We start from the raw sequence: 23,222 nt of genomic DNA, 5'->3' as shown, positions 1-23,222 counted from the left end.
TTTGTTTAGCTACTCACGCGCCGCCAGATTTACTCACCCACACACCTGTCAGTCTCGCGATACTACAGCATGATCACGCGCGAGCTCCGCTAACCCCTTTAAAACTATTTTTTAAGTACTTGGACTAATGAAGAATTTAACATCTTTAAAATTTCAAAAATTGTGTCATCAAAATCTGTTTAGGTCAATAAAGTGCAATGCTGCCCCTTACTACTATACTACCACCCCCATGTTTGACTGTTATTTTTTGCTAAAATGCTCAGAAGTAGGGGGAATTATTTTTTTAAATGAAATGTGGTAGGCTGCATAGTTTACTTTTAAAAAATATTCTTTAAAATAGATATTTATGAAAAAAAAGAAAATCTGAAAGGGGTCAAATGCATTTTAACAACACTGTATTTGCAAAAGAAGTGACAACAGCATCTTCAATTCAGTTTCAGTTTGAAGATAGTGAAAAGTTTTCCAGTTTCATAAATAATGTGATCTTTTCCCAGGTGGAGATTGTTGGACAGCTGAACTCACAGATGGTGGACATGGTTGGAGGAATGGTGGATATGGTTGGAGAAGAACCAGAGCCCAAGTCCGGAGGGATCCCGGAACATGAGGAGGAGGACGAAGAGTACACAAGAGTGAGTTAAGAACTTTAGTTTTTTTTTAATTACTTTTGTTCTTACTTAAGCGTATTTGAGCCTCCATTTCTCATGACTGCAGCTAGAAGAGGTGACTTTAACTCTGGAGCCAGAGCCGTGTTCCCTGACGCCGTCCCCGCTGAAGGAGGAGGCGTCGTCCACCAGAGGTTCCAGCCCCGGAATACCAGCACAGACTACCGAATCCATTGCAGAGAGAATACCATTTGACGTCTCGCCATGTGGCATCGCCAAAGATGAGGAGGCAGAGGAAGGCTCCATGGTCATCGTTGCAACCAACTGAACTACAAAAGAACAAAAACTGGACGTGCAAATACCCCAATAATCAGTCAAGCTATTATCCCCCACCCCACCCATATATTTACCCTCATCGAGATGAAGGAATATCTTTTTTTTTTTTTTTGGAAACGTTGGGATGTAATGTACACAAACAACTGTTTTCTCTTCCCAGTTTAGTGTGAAAAATGGAAAACAAACAAGAGGATGTGAACTGAGTGATGGACTCTTCCAAATGTTTGGGACAAAGAGCCAAGACTGAAATGCAATATCCTCAAGAGAACAAAAAAGCAAACGAAAAATAAAAAAAGCTGAAAAAGAAACATTTTAAGGGCCTATCTGAGATTACAATGCAATATATTAACCAACCACACAAACCTGGGTTGGTGCGGGATCCAGAGTAGAAACAGAAGTTGTTCAGCAGGGCCAGGAGAACCGGATTTGCTGCATCGTGTGTTGTGGTTGGAATGCAGAACATGTGAGAGATGCACCTGCAGACACACAAGCTGACCACAACCAAAAAAACATGCATGCTTTTTGACAGTGACCCTGCCCTAACAGTATAACGCAGTATACAAAGTAATACTATAACAAATTGCTTTTTCTTTTTTTAGAAAAAAAAGTTTAAAAAATACAAAAAAAAATATGTATTTGTATGAATGTAAGACAGTATGTAAGGTTGTATGAATGTAGCTCATTTGTTTGTGTGTAAAATATATATTTATTCTGAAAAACAAACTTGGAGCTTTTCTGTTTCAGCTGGTGATGCAAAGGATCAAACTCCTGCATGTTTTAAAGTTGTCACAGAAAGTGACAAAAATTGATTTAATCGATCAGGAAAATTCTAATTTCAATTAAAGGGAAATATGATCTCTTTAATTCAATAATGAGAGTTTAATTTTATTAATCAGAGCACTTTCTTATTCAGTGTTGTTTACATTTATTAGTCATCATTTGCAAAGTTAATCATTTTTCACTTAAGTGGTCTGCAAAGTGAAAACAAGAAAAACTAACAGGAAATATAATTACACATTAAAAAAAGGGAAAATATGAGTGGTAAGTTAAAGTGAAAGAAAAAAACAAAACAAAATAAGTAATAAAATATAAAACGTGAAATGTGTTACCAATTAATGAAACCTATCACTTCCTCCATTAAGAACAGATCACTCCCACCTGTTTATTTCAATGTCCCGTTGTAAGTGAGACGCCCCCTGGAGGGCACAAAACTACAACAGTTTCGACAAACAAGGATTTAAAAGTGTATGTAAATTTTTGTTCAAAAAATGTTCAGAAAAATAATTAGGATGAGGATTTTTTTTAATTAGCCTTCTCAGAGGCCTTTTTCTAGGGGAGAGCAGAAAAAAAAATGTATAACAAGCAGGTTGTCAGCAGTAAATACAAGTAAAAAATTATGTTTTTTTTTAGATATTTATCTTTGCAACTTGCTAAAACTGAAAATTAAAATGCAAACAAGTTGTGACATCATTTTTAGTGGTCTCAAAGCCTAAAACAAAAGCTTATGTAACAAAATATCACAAAATATGATAACAGAAAAAACCTAGAACTATTTTAGATTATATCTCTTATTCTATGTGGACAATAACTAATTGATTCATGAAAACTTTGTCTACATGTTTTAGAGCAGCAACAACTTAGCTGTTTAATTGCTAGCATTAGTATGTACTGTGTGCTTTGGCTTTCACAATGGAGACCTTTTTTCCCTTTCTTTTCCAGACTGAAGTTTTGTCAATGAGTTCTAACTGAAATGTAAAAAACTTAAGTTATTTCATCATTTTTGTAGTGTAAGGGGATGATTTCTATCCAGTTTTGGAAGGGACTCACCTGTATGGAGAGACTCAAATATTTTAGTTCTGCAAGTGCTGGAAGTGGGTCGCAAAAATCCTAAAAAGCGTTTAGAACTACTTCCTCTTTTTTTTTTTAAGAGTGTTTTAAAGATCGGTAAACACTCAAAAATCTGCCCACTTTTTGTCCTGCTCTGCCTTCAGTCTATTTTTTGAAGTCACTCTTAAAACTTTGAAAGATAAATACAAAATAAAGCTAAAGCTTTCTTGAGTTCACCTGTGAGTAACTGTTTATCAAAGAAGTACATCCCTGGTAATGCAGAAAACTAGACTATAAAAGTAAACTGCCTCAAAATTCCACACATTTCATTAGTAAAAATAAAAATTAAATATGAGCTTTTTTGGTATAAATTCGGAATATAACTGTCTTCCCAACGAGTTATCACGAAATTGCTCCGTTCCAACACCAACGCCCAGTGGTGCTATGAAGAACTGCAGTATTTGGTACCTTTGGGTTTGCTGGGGGAGCTTGGTCCACACACTCACGTTCTCATAAATAAACCACATTCTATTTTTTAAATCACTGAAGACATTTCCCACAAATTATTCAGTTGTTGAGTCTTTGGTAAAATTCTGGATTAGGATCAATGTTAAATGTATCATTCTCACATTGCCTCTAAGGCTTTAGTATGATAGTCATTTGGGTAACGTTTAATTATGATGCAAAAAAAATCTAAGCTCTGGAGGACCCAACAACAATTTTCTTCAGGGGCTTTAAAGTTAATAAAACCAATTTAAAAAAATGGCCCTGTTGATTCTCCGGGGTTAAATGTTTTGTTGAGTTGTCATCACAGCAAAAGCTGAGCACTGTAGAGTGCACAAACCTATAAGAGGCCGTATGAGACTTAATTCATACTTGCTTTCACACACACTATAAGTCTCATACAGCCTCATACAAACTGATATTTTTTAAAGATACTCATTTATTTTATGTTTCTGGTCCTGTTCAAGTTTGCAAGGTAAAAAAAAAAAAATCTAAAATTTGTAGAGAAGTTTTTATTCATCCTTTTTGTTGGCAAACAAAAAACATTTGGGGAAAAACATGATACTCAACAAATAAACCTTTTTATTCACACATTAAAAAACTACTTCATGATACATGACGTTAAAGACTTATGGCAGCACCTGAGGAACAGAGAAGTCCTGAATTCAGATTTTTTTTTTCAAGCAGTCTTGAATGACTGAGAAATCTGTAGATGTATCCTGTAAAAAAAATCTCTGCTTTTAGCTGCTTTCTTTATTAAGTAAAACATGACAGCATGAGCTCTGTGGTAGCAGTGTGGAGGCCAACACTTCAACCAAACCGTTCCATCACTTTTCTTCAGTCCGGATACTCAAAAAGTCAATCAGCTGCTGCTTCTCTACTCAGCAAACGGCTGATTCAATCCTTTAATGATCAGATATGGAAGAAAACTACAAAAGTTACAGACAATACAGTATATTTGTGATAAATGCTAGATGCTTTGAAGAACCGTGACTGAAATGGTATAAATGTTTGCCTTCATATAAAATCTGTTTTATCTCTTTAATTTAAGAAAATTGTCTCGATTTGAACTGAAAGTAAGACAGAGCAAAAAGTAATAAAAATAATGATACGACAGACCTTTTTAAGAGACGGAGATGTGAGAAGCAGACAAGCTGAGTTTGGAACCTGAAGATACTAAGAGAAGAAGAATAAAAGAAGAGAAGACGCTGACTTGAACTGTTAAAAAAAGTCATTATTATCAAAAGTTAAACCATCGGCTCATCGTCGCTTCCTTCATCACCCTCGCAGAGTCCTTGTGTGACCCTCAAGGTGGAGATGGAGGATGAAGGAGAGGGAGGAGGAGATGTGGAGGGAGGAGGAACCGGGGGAGGAGTGGATGAAGGAGGCACGTTGAGGTTACTGGTGAGGCTGCTGTCTTCTGAGCTGCCCCTCGCCTCCCTGTCCCCTCCCTCGATCCACACCTCAGTTTCATGCTCATAGTCGTGAGGATGACAAGTGGTTGATGCAGAGGGAGGGTCTGGGACAACTTGGAGGGCGGGAGGGGAGGTCAAGGTTGGAGAAGGAGCTGGGGAAGAGGTGGAGGGTTTGGGGACAGGTTTATGGTTGCTGTCTCTGAAGCTGGCCAGGGGTGGGCGGAGGCGCACGCCATAACGTGTGGAGCCTTCGATGGCCTTCTGAAGCTTTTGGAAAGGAGGGCAGAAAGAAACAAACAAGGATAAGAAAGAAAGGTCCGTATGCACGTATTGCACATAGCAAAAAGCCACTAACCATATTGATGTTTGGTCACCTTTTGACATTTTGGGTGTCCCCAACTTGTCGTTTTTTGATGTTTGTAAAATTAAGGGTCAGCAACCTTCGGGACGTGGTACCGGATGCAGTAGCAGATGCAGAATCGGATGCGTACTGGTTCTCAGGACACATCCAGTACTGGTACCCTAACCTTTAACCTGGTACCGGTTCGCATCCGATGCCGCATTTGGTCCTGTGTTGGGTTAGGCCACTGGGTTTTGGTAGTGGTGCGCTATGTGTCACGGCACTAGATCAGTTCTGGTTTATGGCCTGGTGGTTGGGGACCCATGATTTAATAGGAACACCCAATACATCAAAAAACGACAACTTGGGGACACCCAAAATGCCGAAAAGTGCTGAGTGGTCCTTAACCAAATGTCAATATGTGACGACTTGGGACTGAGAATGTGTTAGATAGGAGGGCCTCAAAACTGTCTGATAATCAACCAATTTCAGACTGCCTCTCTCCAGCCACCCCCTGCCCCTGTGCTGCCACCTCACTGTCACCGTCCGATTGTTAGAAATCCTACGGTAGTAGCACGAGAACTTGATGAGGGCTGTTTTTTGTAAATTTGTAAATTGACAAAATTATGATGTCCGCTGAAAATTTGAGTTGTCACTAACTAGTGGTGCAGAATGGCCCGCTTCTCATATAAGCAAGCTACTGGCGGCACTTGATATAGACGGACACATTTATATATTGTCCAGTCATAGCTGCTGCTGGAATGCAATGTGACTTCCATTGCCCTGGGGCCGCCATGCTGTCACTTGATTTTGTAATGGGATCATCTCCGATGTCTGATTGCTGCTTACTGCTTTTCTGCTGCGGTTTCAATTTATGACCATGGTAAAAATTTTCAAAAAAATCGGGAGGTGGAATGAAATCTTGAAGATTCTGCCAATCCCTCCCCCCATTGCGCGGTGGTAGTTGTACCTGTGACTGGAGCATCAGCCAATAAGTAGCTTCAATGGCAGTTTAGTTGTAGGGCACTGGCCTCAAGGTCTGGAGTTTGACACGTGTTTTAAGAGTTTTCTGAACTTTCATATGCCTTCATTTCTGTACTGAAATAGCAGTGATGCTAAAAGTTCTTTCAAAAGCTTTTTGTGATGGAAAAACTTACAGAAATCTGTTTTTTTTAAACTTAAGCATGAAAATGAAGACTTAATACCAAAGTTATTATGACAATAATCCTCAGGAACCAGCTGTGCTTACATCATAATCAAACATTCAATGAAATATGACCACATTCAGACATTTCTCTTTACCACTTGGTATCAGTTAGGTGGAAAACTTGTAAATTAAAGCATAAAAACTATCATAATAATGCAAATGTTTATTTATCTCCAATGTCACTAAAAATAAAAGCTAAATCACTAATCATACTCTAATATGTTCTGATGTTACTTGCAATCATGGTGCAGAAGTAGAGTGCTCGATCTCTGATTGGGAGATTGTAGGTTAAATTTCTGCTCTGCCTGCTCACGTGTTGAAGTGTCTTTGGGCAAAACATTGAACCCATTGATTATAGGTTTGGCAGCTGACCCACCATCAGTGTGTGAATGGGATTGTGACTGTAAAGCACTCTAAGCAGGTAGTAAACCACTACATAAATTTACGCCATTTACCATTTACTTGTAGTTTACAAAAGACCTGAGTTGCCATATTGACTGAAGACATCTAAACAACATCACTGAAATGCATCTTGTGGTTATTTGAGGCATATTAACATTTGTAGTTCCGGGTTGAATCCAAATGAAAGATAGAATGTGGTGCTTGAATGGAAAACAGGGTGTAGGTGTTATTCCTGTTGATGAAGTGAAGTCATAACTGAGAGAAGCTCAGAGATCTAATACTTAATAGCTATTTTATGTCTGAAACTGAGGACGTACTCAACAAACTGGACCTCCAACACAGCTGAGATTCACCGCAGTGCAAATTTGGGGAAAGGCCTAACTAAGAGATTTCAAAAATTGGTTCAACACAGTTAATTCATAGTTTAACAAAGGGGGCAAGTACTTTTTCACCTGTTGTCCTTTATGAATAAATCAATTATTTATATTTGAATTAAAGACTTTTGAATTTACCCCTGTAATCTCTCTCTAATATTGAAGTTTTCTTTTCTGAATTGATCAATAATTCAAAACATTTTTTAAAAAATCCTTGAGGTTAATTACTTCTTCATATGAAAGCTCTCTGGTATCCAGAAATTACTGCTCCTGATTGGACCAGGATGAGTGTTTAAGGTCAATCCTTTTATCAAATCCTTTAAAATGTGATGAACGACATGAATGCTTTTTACTGAATTAAAGATAAGAGAATCATAGGAATGAGTGGAGAGAGGCCACACTGAGGCGATAAGAGCTGCAGGGAGTTACAAAAATCAAACCTCGTTCCTTACCTCTTTCAGGGCCACCACCCCCACCAGTTTGCCGATGCTGGTCACATAAGCGTGACTGAGTCCGAGCAGAGAGAACAGCGTGTGGGTCTGTAGAGACACAGCAAGAGGGGGAGCTGAGCAAACTCAACACAACTTTCCTCACACTTGCACGTCCATGTTTCATTTTTTTTTGCACACTTTTGAGAATTCGCAGTCTCTGTGCATCTTCAAGCATTCCGTCAAAGACAAAGGAAAACTGTCTCCCGGTGAAAAGAATACTCAGAGAGTCCTTGAGTGCATTTAAATTGCAAACTATTGTACTCATAACCCAGCTGAGGTCACACTGTGGATCAGCTCTCTGTATGCATCAGCACATCCCGTCCCCTCTGCCTCCTTACACAGCACACCACGAGGATTACCACCAGAACCAATTTACAGGGATCCAATCAAAACAGGAGTGAGAGGTGTTTACATGCCTTCGCATCATGAAAATCAGAGATCCCTTTCAGGTTTGCAACAATAAGATTCAGACGGAAAACAACCGGGGAGAAAAAAATGAGACGGCAAAAGGACCAAACATCATGCAGACATGTACACAGAATAGAACATTTAAAATAAATTACGATAAGAGTCTGATAAATATTTAACATTTAAGAAAAAAAAAAAACATTGATTATTACTGTACAAATTAATATTTTTCTCTATTCAATTTATGTCGGAACAATTTCTGTTATAATGTAAACTAGAAAGAAATTAATTGCTGAAAACAATAGAATAAACACTTTCTCATGAACTAGAAGGTTGGAGTCTGACCTGAGGTGGATTTTGTTCAGTAAAAAACAAGGTCTGCTCACATTTTTTGATAAAGTTCTGAGCTAGAACAGATAGAGGCCGGTTCAAAATCCTTACCATTTAAACACAGACAATAAGCATGCACAATGCACAAGGACTTGAGTGAAAGCTGCTTCCAACTGTAAAGCAGGATTGAAAGTGCTGCTGCAAATGGAGAAGCTTGGTTAAAAAGCATCTTCATCTGTTTTATATTACTACATAAAATTGTGTATATAAATGTAATTTTTAAAAAAGACATTTAAATAAAACTGTTCAAAAAGTAGGTTTCAGCTTTTTTGAGTTTACAAACTTCCTGATGTGACTGATCTGGTTCAAAACTTGCATTTAGGGAGAAATCTGAAAACTCTGTGTTTTTTCAGCAATTTATGATCACAACTTTGATAGAAAGACACCTAATGTGTGATGAAAAGCAGAGAAAGGTGCAGACTACATCCTCACAGAATAACCAGGTGGTAGCAGATGTACCTTGTGTAGCGACGTCCTCTCCACCAGCTGGAAAGGCGACGGGTCGACACGTATCTCATCGATTTCGACTGGTTTGTCCATCTCTGCCTCCTCCCACGCTCTGATCTGCAGCAGCAGAAACCAAGGCCACAGAGGAGGAAGCCATAGTGAGTCATGAAATAAATAAACCAAGCAGCAATATTTCATAAGATGCCTGGACTGTAAGGTATCTGCTCAGCATGTGGTGGAGAAATATCATCTACAACCAAGAAGATCCTTGAAACCTTTGTTTTGTCCTTAAATGTCTCATTTCCCCCTTTGAGATTTAAGATGTCTGACACCTTTTAGCTTTTCCATTGATTTTTCCTACAAGTCCCCGACTGCTGTGACAGGGACAGCAGTCCTTTGGAATTACCGGGTGATGTTGTGTCTTGTTGTGGGAGTGTACCGTTGGAGGGAAGGGTAGCTTACAAAAGAGGACTGGAGTGGAGAATTTTTTAAGGTCACTGTATAAGAAGACAATGTTTAAAAGTTGAATTTTGACAATAGTAACATGTGTTTGACTCCTGAATGTGGTATTTTACCACTACTACTAGGACTGTTGATCTTTACTTAGATGGCAATCCACTTCCATTCAGCTCAACAATTCAGATCGAACCACAATTCTTACTTTTTAACATGTATGTACACTTGATATGTCTTTTTACTCAATGTATTTAAATTAAAATTATATTAAGTCACCATTTATAAATGTATTTTGAACACCAGATCAGAATCAACAAAACTGATAAAAACGCAAAGATCCAGATAGAAAGAAAGTGTTTTTTTCACTTTATACAAGATTTTTTTTGGTCAACTTTCTGTTTAAGTTCAGCCGTAAACAAAACCTGAACATCACTGTTGTTTTGGATCATTTAGCAACAAATCCTGAAAATGTTCTCCACAGTTTTGCCGTCTTTAAAGTTCTGCAGCACTTAACATTCTAAAGCAGGGGTCTCAAACTGGTTTTTATTTTGCAGCCCCTGCCTTAATATGAACCTGCCTTAATATGAAAATTCAATGTCCACGAAGGAATATCTGCTGTATGTCTATGCTACTTTGATGATAGCTTTGTATTTGCTTTGTGATGTTTCAGCTTACTTTATGGTTAAAACTTTGCATTTACTGTTGTTGTTGGATCTGGTCCTCAGAAAAGTGCTTAGTAACAGTTGGTAGTGTCTCTAGCTCCTGTCGTTTCACAAGACACGCTATAGATATAAGTTAATTGTACATAGACATGTTCATTAAACATAGACAATGAACCAAAGATATAGAGAGTGGACGCAAAAACATATTTTTGCCACAAATGGAATCCCATACACCCCAGCCTCAGTCAGACTCCCAAAGTAAACTGAGTTTGAGATCCCTGATCTAAAGCGTGGCATATCGGTGCAAAGTCACTATGAAAAGAGGCTTTTTTACGCTGCAGAATCAGCTGATTTACGATGATTACCTAATCACTTCCCTACTGTGCTGTGATGAAGAGGTTGAGACGTTTGGATACATGAGCAAACGGTTTAATGACATGAAGACATGAACGCAGTCAGGCAAGAGTAAAAACAAAGAGCAAGGTAGAATGGCAAATAAACAGGCAGGCGTCAAAACACAGAGAATCAGACAAAGAACGAACGCTCAGACTGTAACAAACTAAACAAGACTCCGCACTGAGCAGAGGCTGGAGAGGGAAATATATAGAGTGGTTGATGAGATGATGAGAGACAGCTGAGGAAGGCTTGCCCCAGAGAGTGATGGATCATGGGAGATGCATTAGAAAAAGGGAGCTGGGACCGTCAGTACTCTGGCGAGAGCTCCCTCTGGTGGTTGGAGGTAGAGATGGATGGTTGAACACTAACGTGCAGAGCTGCATAAAATAGCTTTAGAATCTGCTGGAATTACATTATTATTATCACTAAAGCTCCGGTGTTGAAGCAAATTCATTTTTTTCCTATGTTATTAATTCTAACTTCAGTCTAACTTTTAATCATGAATATACTATTACTGGTCAAAACAAAAAACACGTGTCATTTTCTGGGACATAATTTCTGCACAGCGGCAATAGTTCCTCAAAAATTCAACTTTAAGTTTTTGGCAGAACGATTGCACAATATGCTAAAACCACCAAAAATATAATTTTCTTAGCAGTGGATAATTTAATAAAGAATTAAATAAACAACAAAATGTGAAGTTGTTCAATGTTTGTCACTAGATGACGAAAAAAATACTTCAAAATGGCTCATTTTGAGCTCAAATTTAGTGCTAAGCTATATTACTGGAAAGTTGTTGTCAGTTTTGATGCCAATGTGTACTTTGTGGTCTAATAGATGATCAAAAGCAGTTCTAGAGGAATGAACATCTGCTCAGTTTGTTGTTGAAGGAATCAGAAAACTTCAGCTTTTACTGCAGTGACTTGAGTAGATCTACCTTTATGTGAGAGAGACAGACAGCAGCCTCAAGTAAGAATTTTTACCTAGTGATACAGAAACATAAGTGTCTGTTTTTATGTCCTCAACTGTGACCTGATGTTATGTGTGCGTTTTCAGATACTCATGGGGACTACAGGCCAGGACACCACCATATGGGACCTCTTGCAAAGTAGAATGTAAACATTTTTTGGGCATAAAAAGGCAAAGCTGAAGGTCAGTGTGTTCAAGTGCAGAAATATGTGTATTTTATCACCATGGAGCTGTCAACGAGGAAGGTTCTATGTCTATAAATGAGTTTATTTTTTCTACTTTATAAAGTTGTTTCAGATCAGACTTAATAATTTTTTTAAACAATAAGTCAACAACATTTAAGTTAATTTAATTTAATCCATGCATAGGTATATTGATATTCTGATGCAGAACCCAAATTCTCTAAAGCTTATAAACAGATTGGAATTCATCGGTCATTCATCTCTTCAGGTAAATTGGGTCTGCTGCAGGTGGATGTAGATCACTGGGTTGGTCAGAGGTTCTAGTTTTAGTCCTGACAGCTGTGGTGTCCTCAAGTAAAAAACATTCAACATTACTTTACCCTCAAATGAAAAAAAAAAAAAAAAACTATATAAGACAATTGTTGGGAGTCCCATTTGGAAAGATACATACGGTAGTTAAAATTTTAACAGTAATATTTTTGGCTATTTAGCCTATTTTAGGAGGAAAAAATAACTAGTTTAATTTTTTAGATGCATATTTTCACCTTTTAATTCTGGTACGCGTTACATTTACTGACTAAATATTTTGTTTGCTCACTAAATATTTAGTTTGGAGCTAAATATTTATTTTCAAAACTAAATATTTTGTAAAAAAAAAATATATATATATATTTAGTCTGGAGCTAAATGCTTAGTTTAGAGCTAAATGTCTAGTTTCAGAAACTAAATATTTAAAAAAAGCAAGCTAAATATTTGTAATAAATGTAATATTTTAAAATACATTAATAAAAAGGTGAAAATATGCATTTGAAAAATGAAACCTGTTTTTTTTCTCTCCTAAAACAGGCTAAAAACACCAAAAATTGTTGTTAAAATTTTACTTCATAGCTTTACAAATGGCTCATCATAAAACTGACTAAATCTTTGTGCAAGATTTGAATTAAATAATTTTCAGCTTAGTCTGAACTGCATTTACACATTCTGAAGTATTTTTACATTTCCATGCTTTATCTCCAGTTTAAAATCTGCTACACAATCTATGTACTTCACTTTTTACCCCATAAATGAACTGAATTAAACCCAACAGAAATAGACCTAAACATATGTGTTTGTTGCAAAATAAGCATAAATTCATCAAAACAGTAAGAATGTTTTGAGGTTTGATCTTTGGCTTACCTCATCTGGTGTCATGCTGTCAGAGACGGGTGGAGAACAGGGCTCCTGGAAACACAGAACACAAGACAGAAAACACACATTTCTATAAAAATACAAAGTCTGTTTTTCTCTGTAATGACATGTCTTCATCTGACATTTGTAAATGGAATATTTACGAGAGGTAGAAAATATAATTTTAGAGAACTGTCTATTGAAGAAGATGAAACAATAGTGCAGAAATTTTCATTTTTTTTCCCCTCAGAATTGAGTCTTTGCAATGACATTTACAGTGTTTACACGCATTTAAATGACCGAGCTTTTAAACTTTAGGTATCAAGACACTATGCACAAAAATGAAATATCCTATAATAGCCTTAAAATATATAGTATTTATCTATCCATCTAAATTAGCAGCTGGTTTCACTATAACTTTATAGCCAAAGACTATCTCTAATCCTATTGGCTGAATGACACGTTCCATTATGAAATAAGGATCTGACATGTTTGAGATTTGATGTCGCTTGTCTATTTAAGCTTTATATATTTGTAAAATAGTTTTTGTATTCAAGAAGAGTACAACTCTCTATTCCTAAAAGAAGGGGGGGGACAGAGTCCCAAAAATGTAAAAGATAATCACATTTTAAATTCTCGAGGTGTGGAAGGAGGGGAGGTCGAAATGAAATTCTGGTTTCACAAATTACAAAGCTCTCGCATCTCATTCCTGCAGGTGTTTTGTTTTCCCTCAGACTCACTGCTGAGCCGAATATAATAACTCTGCCTCCTCGATGCGGTTTTCAAATTTCCATATGAGAGAGGGAAAGAAATACACTCCACCCGGGGGAGTTAGTCTGAGGCAGAGGAAGCAGCTGCGTGTTCGCGAGTCCTCGTCAATCAGATGCACGAGTGGAAAAAAGAAGTTCACCAAGCAGAGCTACAATAAAAGCATTTTTTTAAGTATTGCAGGATTTTTTCCAAATCTGTTGATCAAAAGATCCAAAGAGTTTTTTTATAACAAGTGGACGTGCAATAAGGTAAGCACTCACAGACACACCTGTGGCTCTTTCTCCAACTGCCTGCTGTTGGAGGTGAAGAGATTTCGGAGCGTTTCCCTCACAGACCGAAGAGGACTTTTCTCTCCGCCAACATCTAGAGGAGCACAGCAGGAGTCAATAACCTCCTGCAAAAATAACCTAATTGCAAGTGGGATTCTTAGAGTCTGTCAAAAGTAAGGAAGCCTCTCATTGTTGCTCCCTGGAAAGCATTTCTCCGGGAGGCAGTCACTTGTTGAGCGTGACAGGCTAATGACGAGTTCCACCACAATAAAAACGCCATCTGGTTTGTTGAACAAATCACAGCTGATGTTAGGGTTGCCGAGGTTTTTGCTCTGATCGTTAGGCATCTGTTGGGCTGGTGGAAGCAAATGGGTTTGAGTTCATTTGGTAAAAGAAGACAAATAGTCAAAGCATAGATTTGTGAGCAGTAGCTAAAGCAAAGCATCATTTTGCAAAACTTTTAAATAGAAATAAGTTCTGAACACCATCTGGGACAAATCCTTCGTCTTTTTTGTGAATAACCAAGAAATACCAAGAAGATAATTCTATAAAACCTATTTTTAAGCAAATATTGTCAAAAAGAATCAGCTCTATAGACAATGAAACCTAACAGGGCAAGTTTTACAAACTTGTGGAGAAGATATGAACCTCACAAAAACTTCAATAAAACACATAAACTGCCATAAACATTTGATTTAATTAATCAGGAATTGATTGATGCTTTTCGGCAAAATTTCTTCCAGGTTCAAACACATCTGGCAAATCAATATTCAACAATGAGGCACCCAAAATATCAAATATTCATTTTCGTCTCCAGAGCATCAAAACTCTTTTCTAACATTTCAGGACATTTTTGGCCAATGTAAATATTAAAAGGGTCAAGACACCAAAAGCTGTTCTGGGACTGTCATTTTCCAACAATTCCCACAGTTTGGAACATTTTGGAGAATCAATTTACCACCAAAAATCCCAGATCCAGCAACTCCTGCTTGTATCAACAGAAATAGTCCAGTTAGGAAAAAATTCTTGAGTTTAAAATTTAAATTGAAAACTTTTTGACAATAGTTCTTACAATAGTTTTTCCGTCAAGATCAGACCCAGATACTGGGTCCGCATGACCCAACATCTGGGTCTGTACCTGAGGTCCGCTAGGGGTAAGTCCGCCCTTGGACTTAACACAGAACCACACATGCAGATAGTTTTTTTTCTTCCTTTTATGCTTTCTGTTTCTGGTGTTGTTTCATGTAGCACATTACCAGATACTGTTCTAATAACCAAAGCATTTAAGATTTGGAAATGTAACAAACTGTACCTATATTTAGCTTTGCTTGTAATTCCATTAATTCACATTCATTACAAATGTTGCCCCTTTTGAAGAGAGTTAAGGAGATTTGCAGCGGTGCAAAATTGATACAGTAAATAATTATTCTAACAAAAAAGGAAAAAAATGTTATTATTTATGCTGAAAATAGGATTCTTAAAATTCACCAAATGTTTTTGTCCTCACCAGCAGCCGACGCAGTGTGGTTTGATGAAGGCTCTTGTGGTTTTGGGGGGGTCAGAGGGCCGTTCCGCTCCTCCTGAACAAAATGATCCTGCAGTCAAAAGAAGGTTGAGCATCAAGCATTGTTATTCTCATATACAGTCAATGGCAACAACTCTGCCAGAGTTTGCAACAAAGCAACCTATAAGTGCCAAACAATAACGGGAACTTTTCTTCTAAAACACTCTAATAATACATGCATATATATTTATTCCTAAGAAAATAATTGTAATTTCTGTGATTTTTTTAACAACTACCAGAGCAGATGGTAAAGTAGTTCAGGTCACTGAAATGATGAAAATATGACACTTTACAAAAACAAATGTATACACAAATAAAGATTTAGAGCGACACCTTGTCTTTCTCATCTTCCTCTTCCTCATCCACGAAGGCAAAGGACTCCCAGCTGTGTCTTGGACACGGATTCTGCTCCTGAAGGCTGCGACCCTAAACTCCCATCCAGAGGAGACACATTGAGAAGTAAATACTGTATAACCACTAGCTGTTTCATCGTCACAAAATCGTTTTCCCCAGTTAACCTAAACTATGAGGCTTACAATACTAATAAGTTTGTGTTAAGTTAAACACAGGTTTATTTATAATTCTGAACGGCTCATATATAATCCCCTGTGATGATGAGTAAAGTCACTTTGCTTAGCTAACCAAGCACAACCTAAACGAAAAATGTTAAAAATTAACTTAATATAAAAAAAATAGTTCATGTTCATTCCTTTAATGTTGTTTTTATATAAGTTAAAATATATTTAGCATTTGTCAACAACAAATAAATACATTTAGAATTAACTTTCATTGCCAATTTAGATGCTTACAAACTAATATGAGGATTCTTTAGTTATTCTTTAGCTAAACACTGACTTTTGTTTCAAAAATATATTTTTTTACTCTTTTCACAATAATTTACATTTTTCCAGATTATTGTAACCAACTAAAACTCACTGAGCATTTAGGAATAATTAAGCATTGTAAGATGTTGCTCTCTTTTACTACCTTACTTATGTCAAACTGATCAGCATGGAAACTTTAAAGGGTTTTGAAGTAAAGGCATCTAATGAGCTTTAGATGCTTCTGCCTATTATTTTCTTTGTTTGTTTATTCTGTATATTCGGTAAATTATGTAAATACAAATGACAAACTAAGCCAATAAACCGATAAAAATATTATATATATATATATATATATATACTTGTTCCTACTTAGCTTAAAAGAAACAAATATGAAAAAATATAAAATTATATTCTCTAATTTTTATTCCATCAGCAGCAAAAAAATTAATTATTTTCAGCGTAATTAGAATCTGCTTCTGGAGAAAAAATATGAATTTTAATTTTATTTTTTCTAGTCATTCATGGACAGATGCCATTTAGCGTACAAACCTGATCTACAACATTTACAACATAACTATTGGATGTTATCTTTTCCTTCATTGTATTGGGGTCCCACTAGGATTCATTTTGACCCAAAAGATGAATTTTTAAATACATATTCAGAAAAACGTGCTTATCAGCTTTCAGCTTAACAGAAATCAATAGAACAAGATAACATTTTTAGCCATTGACCATGAGGTCCCTGGTTTTAATTATTTAATCCAGAATAGTAGAGGTGGAACCAAAACCTTTGAGTCCTTCAGAAAGGACTTGAAAATAAACAGGTGAAGTTTCTCACCTGCATGAGGAGTCTCCTCTCCGGTGATAACCACCAATCACAAAGAGCCAGGAGCTCCAAACGGTCAATGCTGCCCAGCAGGATCATGGAGTCTTGAAAGGACAAATGTCCAAATTGTATTTTACAATTTTTTTTAAATGTTTTTAACTTTATTGTTAGAATGTACATGATGTAGAGTATTTTTTTAACCTTTTGAGTCCACCAGTGGGATGGTTTTGAGTGAGGAGGAGTCCAGCAGGTGTTTGACTTCTCTGTATGTGGACTGAGAGGAAATGAACTTCACCTTCCGGACCATAATGTTCTCCACAAAGATGTTGTACTGGCTGTGGAGGAAAGCAAACAAATACTGAATTGAATAAAACTACTTCTATTGCAGATAACGTTAGCATAAACGATATTCCAGGACTAATGTCTTCGATGATGCATGCTTTAATCGGTGAGACGTTTGTCCTTTGTGGAGTTCACACCGACCTCATGTGTCCAAAGCCGAGCTCGGGCAGGTATGGGAGCTTTTTGACCTGGATGATGGAGTCATACAGGGAGGGCTGCAGCCCCTGGGCCACCATGTTGGCCAGGATTACCGCCACCATCATGGGGAGGATGTGCGAGATCTGACCGGTCAACTCAAAGCAGATGACCGCTGTGGACACAGTGTGAGTCACCGCTCCAGTCAGGGCTGCTGCTCCTGTCGGGCGGAGCAGAAAAGAAACATGAGCGGAGGATACGAGGAAGGTGGATTAGACATGAATGTTTTTTGACCAAAATTATGGAACTGGATGAGCCGTCTGTAAAATACAGAGCAAAAACTCAAAAAAGAAAAAGAGAATGTCATCAAACACCAAAGATCTGAAAAAAAAAAGTATTCAATGAAAAAAAAGAGATCAATGGAGTAAAAGGAGGAAAAGATCAAAAGATAAAGAAGAAAAACAACCTTTGCAGGACTGCAGGAGTGAGAGTGACCGAAGGCCACATTTCTGGGTCAGCGGCTGAGGTGAGAAAGCCAAAACAAACCTGCGGTGGCATTTAACTGTCAGAGCAAAGCGACCACATGCTCGGATGGAAGGCAGGAGGGAGAGGAGGACCAACTGGGATGAGGGGGGAGATTAGATGAGGAGGGGAAGAAAGGGCACGAAGGATGACTGTGGAGTTATAGGAAAAGGACACTTGACCTCTGACTGGTCGATTTAAAGACCCACTCCAATGAAAATTGTCTTTTTGTGGTTTTAAAATGTACTTGTAGTATTTTTCTTATAGTAAAGGACCTATGGAAAATAATTTACGGTTAAAACTGCGTTTCTGATTATTTCTTGATTGCGGCTATAAGACCAAACAGAGCTCTAAGCAACGGGAAGGGGGGCGGGTTGCTCTGTGTCAACAGTGCCCCCCACAAACCTGAGTTGTATTTTTAATGAGATACTGACACTGTGTGTAAAATATGTCTTGAAAAATAAAAAAAATGTGGCTAAAAACGTCATTAAAAGATAACTGGGAATGATTTTACGATTAAAAAAAATATGGTTGGCGTAGAAGTTTATGACACTGACAGTCAAGAGGGGGCATAGAAAAGAAATAGCCAAGAAGAGTGGGCATATTTATACAAAATAAAATCATATATATGGTAATAGATTTAGTTACAGTCAAAAAGGAGATTCATTTCTTATATTTAGTTTAATTTAGGTTGGCTTTTTTTCAGTTAAACTAAATAAGAACCATTAAGGTTTGTGCATAAAACAACCAAAATTGAGCAAAACTGACCAAAAGAGTTCGATCTGAATACTAAACACAATTTTTAACACCAATTTAGCAACAAGTAAACCTATTTAGAAACAAAAACGGGAGACTAACCAATGACTGCGTACCCTCCAGGGATGATGCGGTACAGAATGCCGTCAAACACGATCCCATGAGGAAACAAAGTGGCCATGATCTCCCCCACCAACCGGCCAAATGCAGCTCCTGGAGGCAAGAAATTAAGGAGAAAAACAGGAAAAACAAAACAGAAAAAAAACTTTAGGTAATTTATAAAGTGATGGGTGAGAGAAATGCTAAAAAAAATTTAATTCTTTTACTCCAAATTCACACAAATGTGATATTTGTTGTTTAACCCAGAATGTTTAGGTGCATAACAGTAATGAGGATTTCAAAATGATAGAAAAAAAAATCATATTATGATGTAAAATACATTTGAAAAAAATTTGAAAGCTGATGTGCAGAAACTAATTTTTAAAATGAATGATTCTGCTTTTCTCACCGAGGATGAAGACGGGCATGAAGGCTCCAGACGGGATGGGCATCGTCGTGGCAACAGCAGACATCCAGAACTGCAGAAGAAACAGGAGAAAACTTTTTTTTTTCTTTTTCAAAAATTGCTGTTTTTGTAACTAAAAGAAACTCCCACATATTAAAAACTTCAGAGCAATTTTTCCAATCATATTTTTTTGGCTTCAGCAAGCTCATCAGAGAAAATAAGCACCTTCAAACAAACCGGAGCATTGCTGTGTGGGTGAGAGCTGCATGCTGGGTGCTTCTGTGCGACAACAACACATGCTGCGCCTTCATTCTTATTCAAACTGTTTTTTTTATTTTTTATTTTGTGAGGCGCCACGTTAACATTTTAGCTATTTATTTTGTAATTTACGCATCCTTTGTTATCATTGTCTGGCCACTGAATTTTAAAATAAAACTTCAGGGGAACTATTCTGATACTGAACTGAGCTGAGATTTCTTCTCTTTTAATCCTGAAAGTCAAAAATCAATCAGTCTCAGACACACAGCTTTAGTCAGTCCATCAGCTCACAAATCCTCAAACAGATGGCTGATGCAGCACAAAGGAGAGATGCTGACAGAGATTCGGAGAGAAGAAAGCAGGAAGAGCTGCAGATGGAGGGATGGACGGCAAACAGGGATGTGGGAAACTATTTATTCCTACAAACGGTCCTGGCTACCGCTGCTGCTTCAGCGGGGGTCTTGGTGTGGGGATGGACGAGCACTCTCCCTCTTTTTACATTCAATAATCCACATAAACAATAAAGAACATAAACACTCACCTGAGAACAGGTGCTTTATGATTCTACCCCCACCTTCTGTAATCCTCCACCAACTTTCTCAATCCTCCCTTTTTTCTTTCCCTTCTTCTCTCTTTTTCTTTTCTGTGTAGTCCAAATTATATGACATACACATGATAGTATTTTGTAGGTAGTCCTCAAGTTAAAAGACTGCATTTTGTGCATAACTAGCCCATAGTGTTGCAACCTGGGGCAAATTAACATGACATATTTTTGTAAAGGTTGAGTGTATCTTTACCATATTTACAAATGGCCACCATTTTGGATTGTTTTCTCTTTGCAGAAAGAGGGGATCCTGAGGTACATCCATTACGAATTTGGTGCTTGTACCACAAATACACAATTTGTCTGAAAAATCCAACAAAACATGAAGACTCACGTCACAGACATCTACATTTTCTCCAAGACTTTTGGACAAATGTAGTGTCTAAAAATAAAATCAATGTGGAGCTGCTTCAAGACCTACAAATGTTGTTACGGATGGTAAATGGTATAGCGCTTCTCTACCTTCCTTGAAGGCCCAAAGTACTTTACAGTCACAGACGCATTCACCCATTCACACACTGATGGTGGGAAGATGGGATGTGCAGGTGATACGTAAGGACATCTGCAGGACACCAACACAAACTATGCTCAGATTGTCTAAGTTCCTCATTTCTAACAGTCCAGAAGGTAAGGAGTGTACTGTTAACCCTTGAACAAAACCAATGGACTTCTTATGCAAGATTTGAGAGGTTTAAAAAAAAAAAAAGAAAAATCTGAAGTAGATGAGATGCAGGAACATCTCACCTACTCCCTCTTACTCACTGTTGCATGTAGTGTAAGTGTTCACTATGACCTGTCACACCCAGCATGCCTGTAGAAAGAATATGCATAAACATTTTCACTCTACAGCCTCACATCTTGGTCTATGATGTTGATGTTTTCTTTGAGCCACCTGTGTGCCTCACTCAGGTTTGCCCATTGTTTCCCCGTACTGGCAGTTGTGAGCACTACTAATAACTAATCACTATTAATTCTTGAATTTAAAGGGAAATTATATTTTAGGCTCATCAACTTAAAATAATTCTTCAGTTAAATATTTTTTTGTAGAATTAAAATTAGTTTGACGATCAAAAATGTTTAAAATAATAAAAATGAAAAACCAAAAGCACAAAACTGTTAGTTTTGTATTATTAATATGTATTTTCTTTTTTTTTTAATATTGCTGGAGAGAATAAAATGAAAACAGCTTTGATCAAAAGTTCGACGGCTTCATGGTGTGAAAGCTCAGCCAGTGAGATGAACTGCTGCTGGGAATAAGCTGTTTCTGCACCGACACATCTTTAAGCTCTGCTTTTTACATTAACTCTTTAACATTTCACAATGGATTAACAGAATTACATACTAGGAAAAAGTTGAACTCCATTGGAGATTAGGGAGGAGTATTCAGCACTCACACTTGTCACTGAGTGAACGTCAGTCCTTTACAAGCTGGGAAAACGGTTTCTGGATGAGCCTGATCTGAAGCTTTGCATCTGAACTACTGTATTCATCAACATGATAAATAAAAGCACAAATGTCACCATTTCATAGAGAGTTTGCTCTTATGATTTAATATAAATCCAAACAAACTTCAGTCTACAGACTACATCCAGTCTGGGGTGCTATTATGGAGCCGTTCTCAAAGGAAGGGGGTCAAATCAGGCCTGTGTGTGTGTTCTCCTGAGGAGCAGAAGATGACAGGAAGGCAGATAAACGCGGCGGGTACGTTGAGTTTGAACAGCGAGCCGCGCTCCGCTTCAGAGGAATTAAAGTTTCCCGGCGGGGTGCTGCTCTGCACAACCGACGGGCGCCATGATCTCAGCTGTGCTGCTTGACACTGAGCGAGGGGCTTTAATACGCTCCTGAAAGGATAATCTATATGGCATTTTTATGGAATCTGACTTTAGACTGTAAATAAACACTATTCTATAAAAAGGCACTCAGAATTTTGCATTTTAATCTTTTCATTAGTTTGAAACCTAATAAGTCCAAAAATGTATGTTATATTGAATGTTGTGTTTGTGTGTGTCTGTATAGATTTTTCTATTAAGTTGTGAATTTAATTGGGAGCTGCTTGTGATCTATAAAACTAAACTTTAATTTCATCAGCAGGAAAAATCCCAAATTTAAAAACTGGATTTTGTATTAATTCAGGTATCACTGTGTGTGTTTCTGGTTCTTTTAAAATATAGAATTGTTAAAGTATGGATCAACTCATTACTGATATGCAGATTCTATGAGTTGCACCAAAACTAGAGGATCGATTTGCCTCACCGGAGCACTCTGAGCTGTCACATTTTGATTAATCTGTAAATATTTAGTGACTCCATTCTGTAAGAACTTAGTGTAGCTGTCATCAGGCTGTGTGAGGACCGACTGTCCTCTCTGACATTGTCTGGGTTTTAATGACGCCGACTCTTCATTTGTAAGAGAGAGAGCAACACTTTGTAGGGGCCTTTGGAAATGGCCATAAAGATTTATTTGGCAGAAATACTAATATCTTATTTGAAATTGCAGCCATTCACATGAAAACAAGTGAAGGAAACCAAGATTTTAGGACTATTTATATATGAAAAAAACACTAGAAATCACATATCAACTGCATTAAAGTAAAGAGAGCAAAAACAATAGCTTTGTTGTGTAAGGTCAAATGGTCATTAGATAAAACCTCTTTATACCTCATATAAAACTCTTTGACTATTCCATATCCATATCGGATTTATTATATAGAAATTTGGGGAAAAGCAAACAAGAAATATTTAAACTCTAGGTAACTATAAGGACCCATCCACACCACTATTTATAAAAATGAAAATATTAAAATATTAAAACTTAAAGACTTAGTAGATCATTCCATTTTATAATGAATGTATATATCACATTAAAAAAGTCTGCCATATATTATACAAAAGAAGCTTGAATAAAGACAGAGGGATTACAAGGTTATATTTTTTTTAAAAGTGTTTTTTTAGTTGTCTTTTTTGTTATTTTGTTTTTGTTTGTCAACTTTTGCCCACCATTTGATGTATTTCTGTTGCATTAGATATATTTGTTTAAAATAGTTTGACTGGTTTAATCAAATGGGGCAGCTAGTAAGTTTTCTTCTTTCTTTCCCGTTTCATTTTGATCAAAATTTAGATTATTATGTAATTTATTCTTATGTGCAATGAAAAAGGAAATACATAAATAAAATATTGTTTTACCTCCATTTTAGTTAAATATTTGTCTGTAAATCTTAATCTTTGTATAGAAATAAATATAAAATAAGAAATAAATATTTTCAGATTTTTGA

At 37.0% G+C, this 23,222-nt stretch overlaps 2 protein-coding genes across 5 annotated transcripts in view; one reads left to right on the top strand and one right to left on the bottom strand.

Annotated features, from left to right (window-relative positions):
- The window catches only part of LOC112162655 (protein FAM131B), a 67,087-nt gene extending 65,426 nt beyond the window's left edge, over positions 1–1,661 (top strand). Inside the window, exons 11-12 of the mRNA XM_024298510.2 lie at positions 495–629; positions 712–1,661. Coding sequence (XP_024154278.1) covers positions 495–629; positions 712–930 — 354 coding nt within the window. The 3' untranslated portion in view covers positions 931–1,661. The remainder of the gene's footprint in view (positions 1–494; positions 630–711) is intronic.
- Positions 1,662–3,831: 2,170 nt separating this feature from the next.
- The window catches only part of LOC112162638 (chloride channel protein 1), a 38,572-nt gene continuing 19,181 nt past the window's right edge, over positions 3,832–23,222 (bottom strand). For 2 of the 4 annotated variants that reach the window (XM_036214188.1, XM_024298492.2), the window contains 12 exons: positions 19,093–19,162; positions 18,687–18,797; positions 17,313–17,526; positions 17,031–17,164; positions 16,842–16,933; positions 15,513–15,605; positions 15,123–15,210; positions 13,615–13,709; positions 12,585–12,629; positions 8,756–8,860; positions 7,460–7,546; positions 3,832–4,951 (listed from right to left, as the gene is read on the bottom strand). In XM_036214188.1, the coding sequence (XP_036070081.1) occupies positions 4,517–4,951; positions 7,460–7,546; positions 8,756–8,860; positions 12,585–12,629; positions 13,615–13,709; positions 15,123–15,210; positions 15,513–15,605; positions 16,842–16,933; positions 17,031–17,164; positions 17,313–17,526; positions 18,687–18,797; positions 19,093–19,162 (1,569 nt within the window). In that variant the 3' untranslated portion in view covers positions 3,832–4,516. Of the gene's footprint in view, positions 4,952–7,459; positions 7,547–8,755; positions 8,861–12,584; positions 12,630–13,606; positions 13,710–15,122; positions 15,211–15,512; positions 15,606–16,841; positions 16,934–17,030; positions 17,165–17,312; positions 17,527–18,686; positions 18,798–19,092; positions 19,163–23,222 lie in introns of those variants that run through there. The other 2 variants (XM_036214189.1, XR_004948625.1) reach the window with 2 other exon arrangements.

The sequence above is a fragment of the Oryzias melastigma genome, linkage group LG11, assembly GCF_002922805.2.
Source record: "Oryzias melastigma strain HK-1 linkage group LG11, ASM292280v2, whole genome shotgun sequence".
Taxonomy (NCBI): domain Eukaryota; kingdom Metazoa; phylum Chordata; class Actinopteri; order Beloniformes; family Adrianichthyidae; genus Oryzias; species Oryzias melastigma.
The sequence above is the reverse complement of the archived record's forward strand: the minus strand, read 5'-3'. Positions and strand labels throughout refer to the sequence as shown.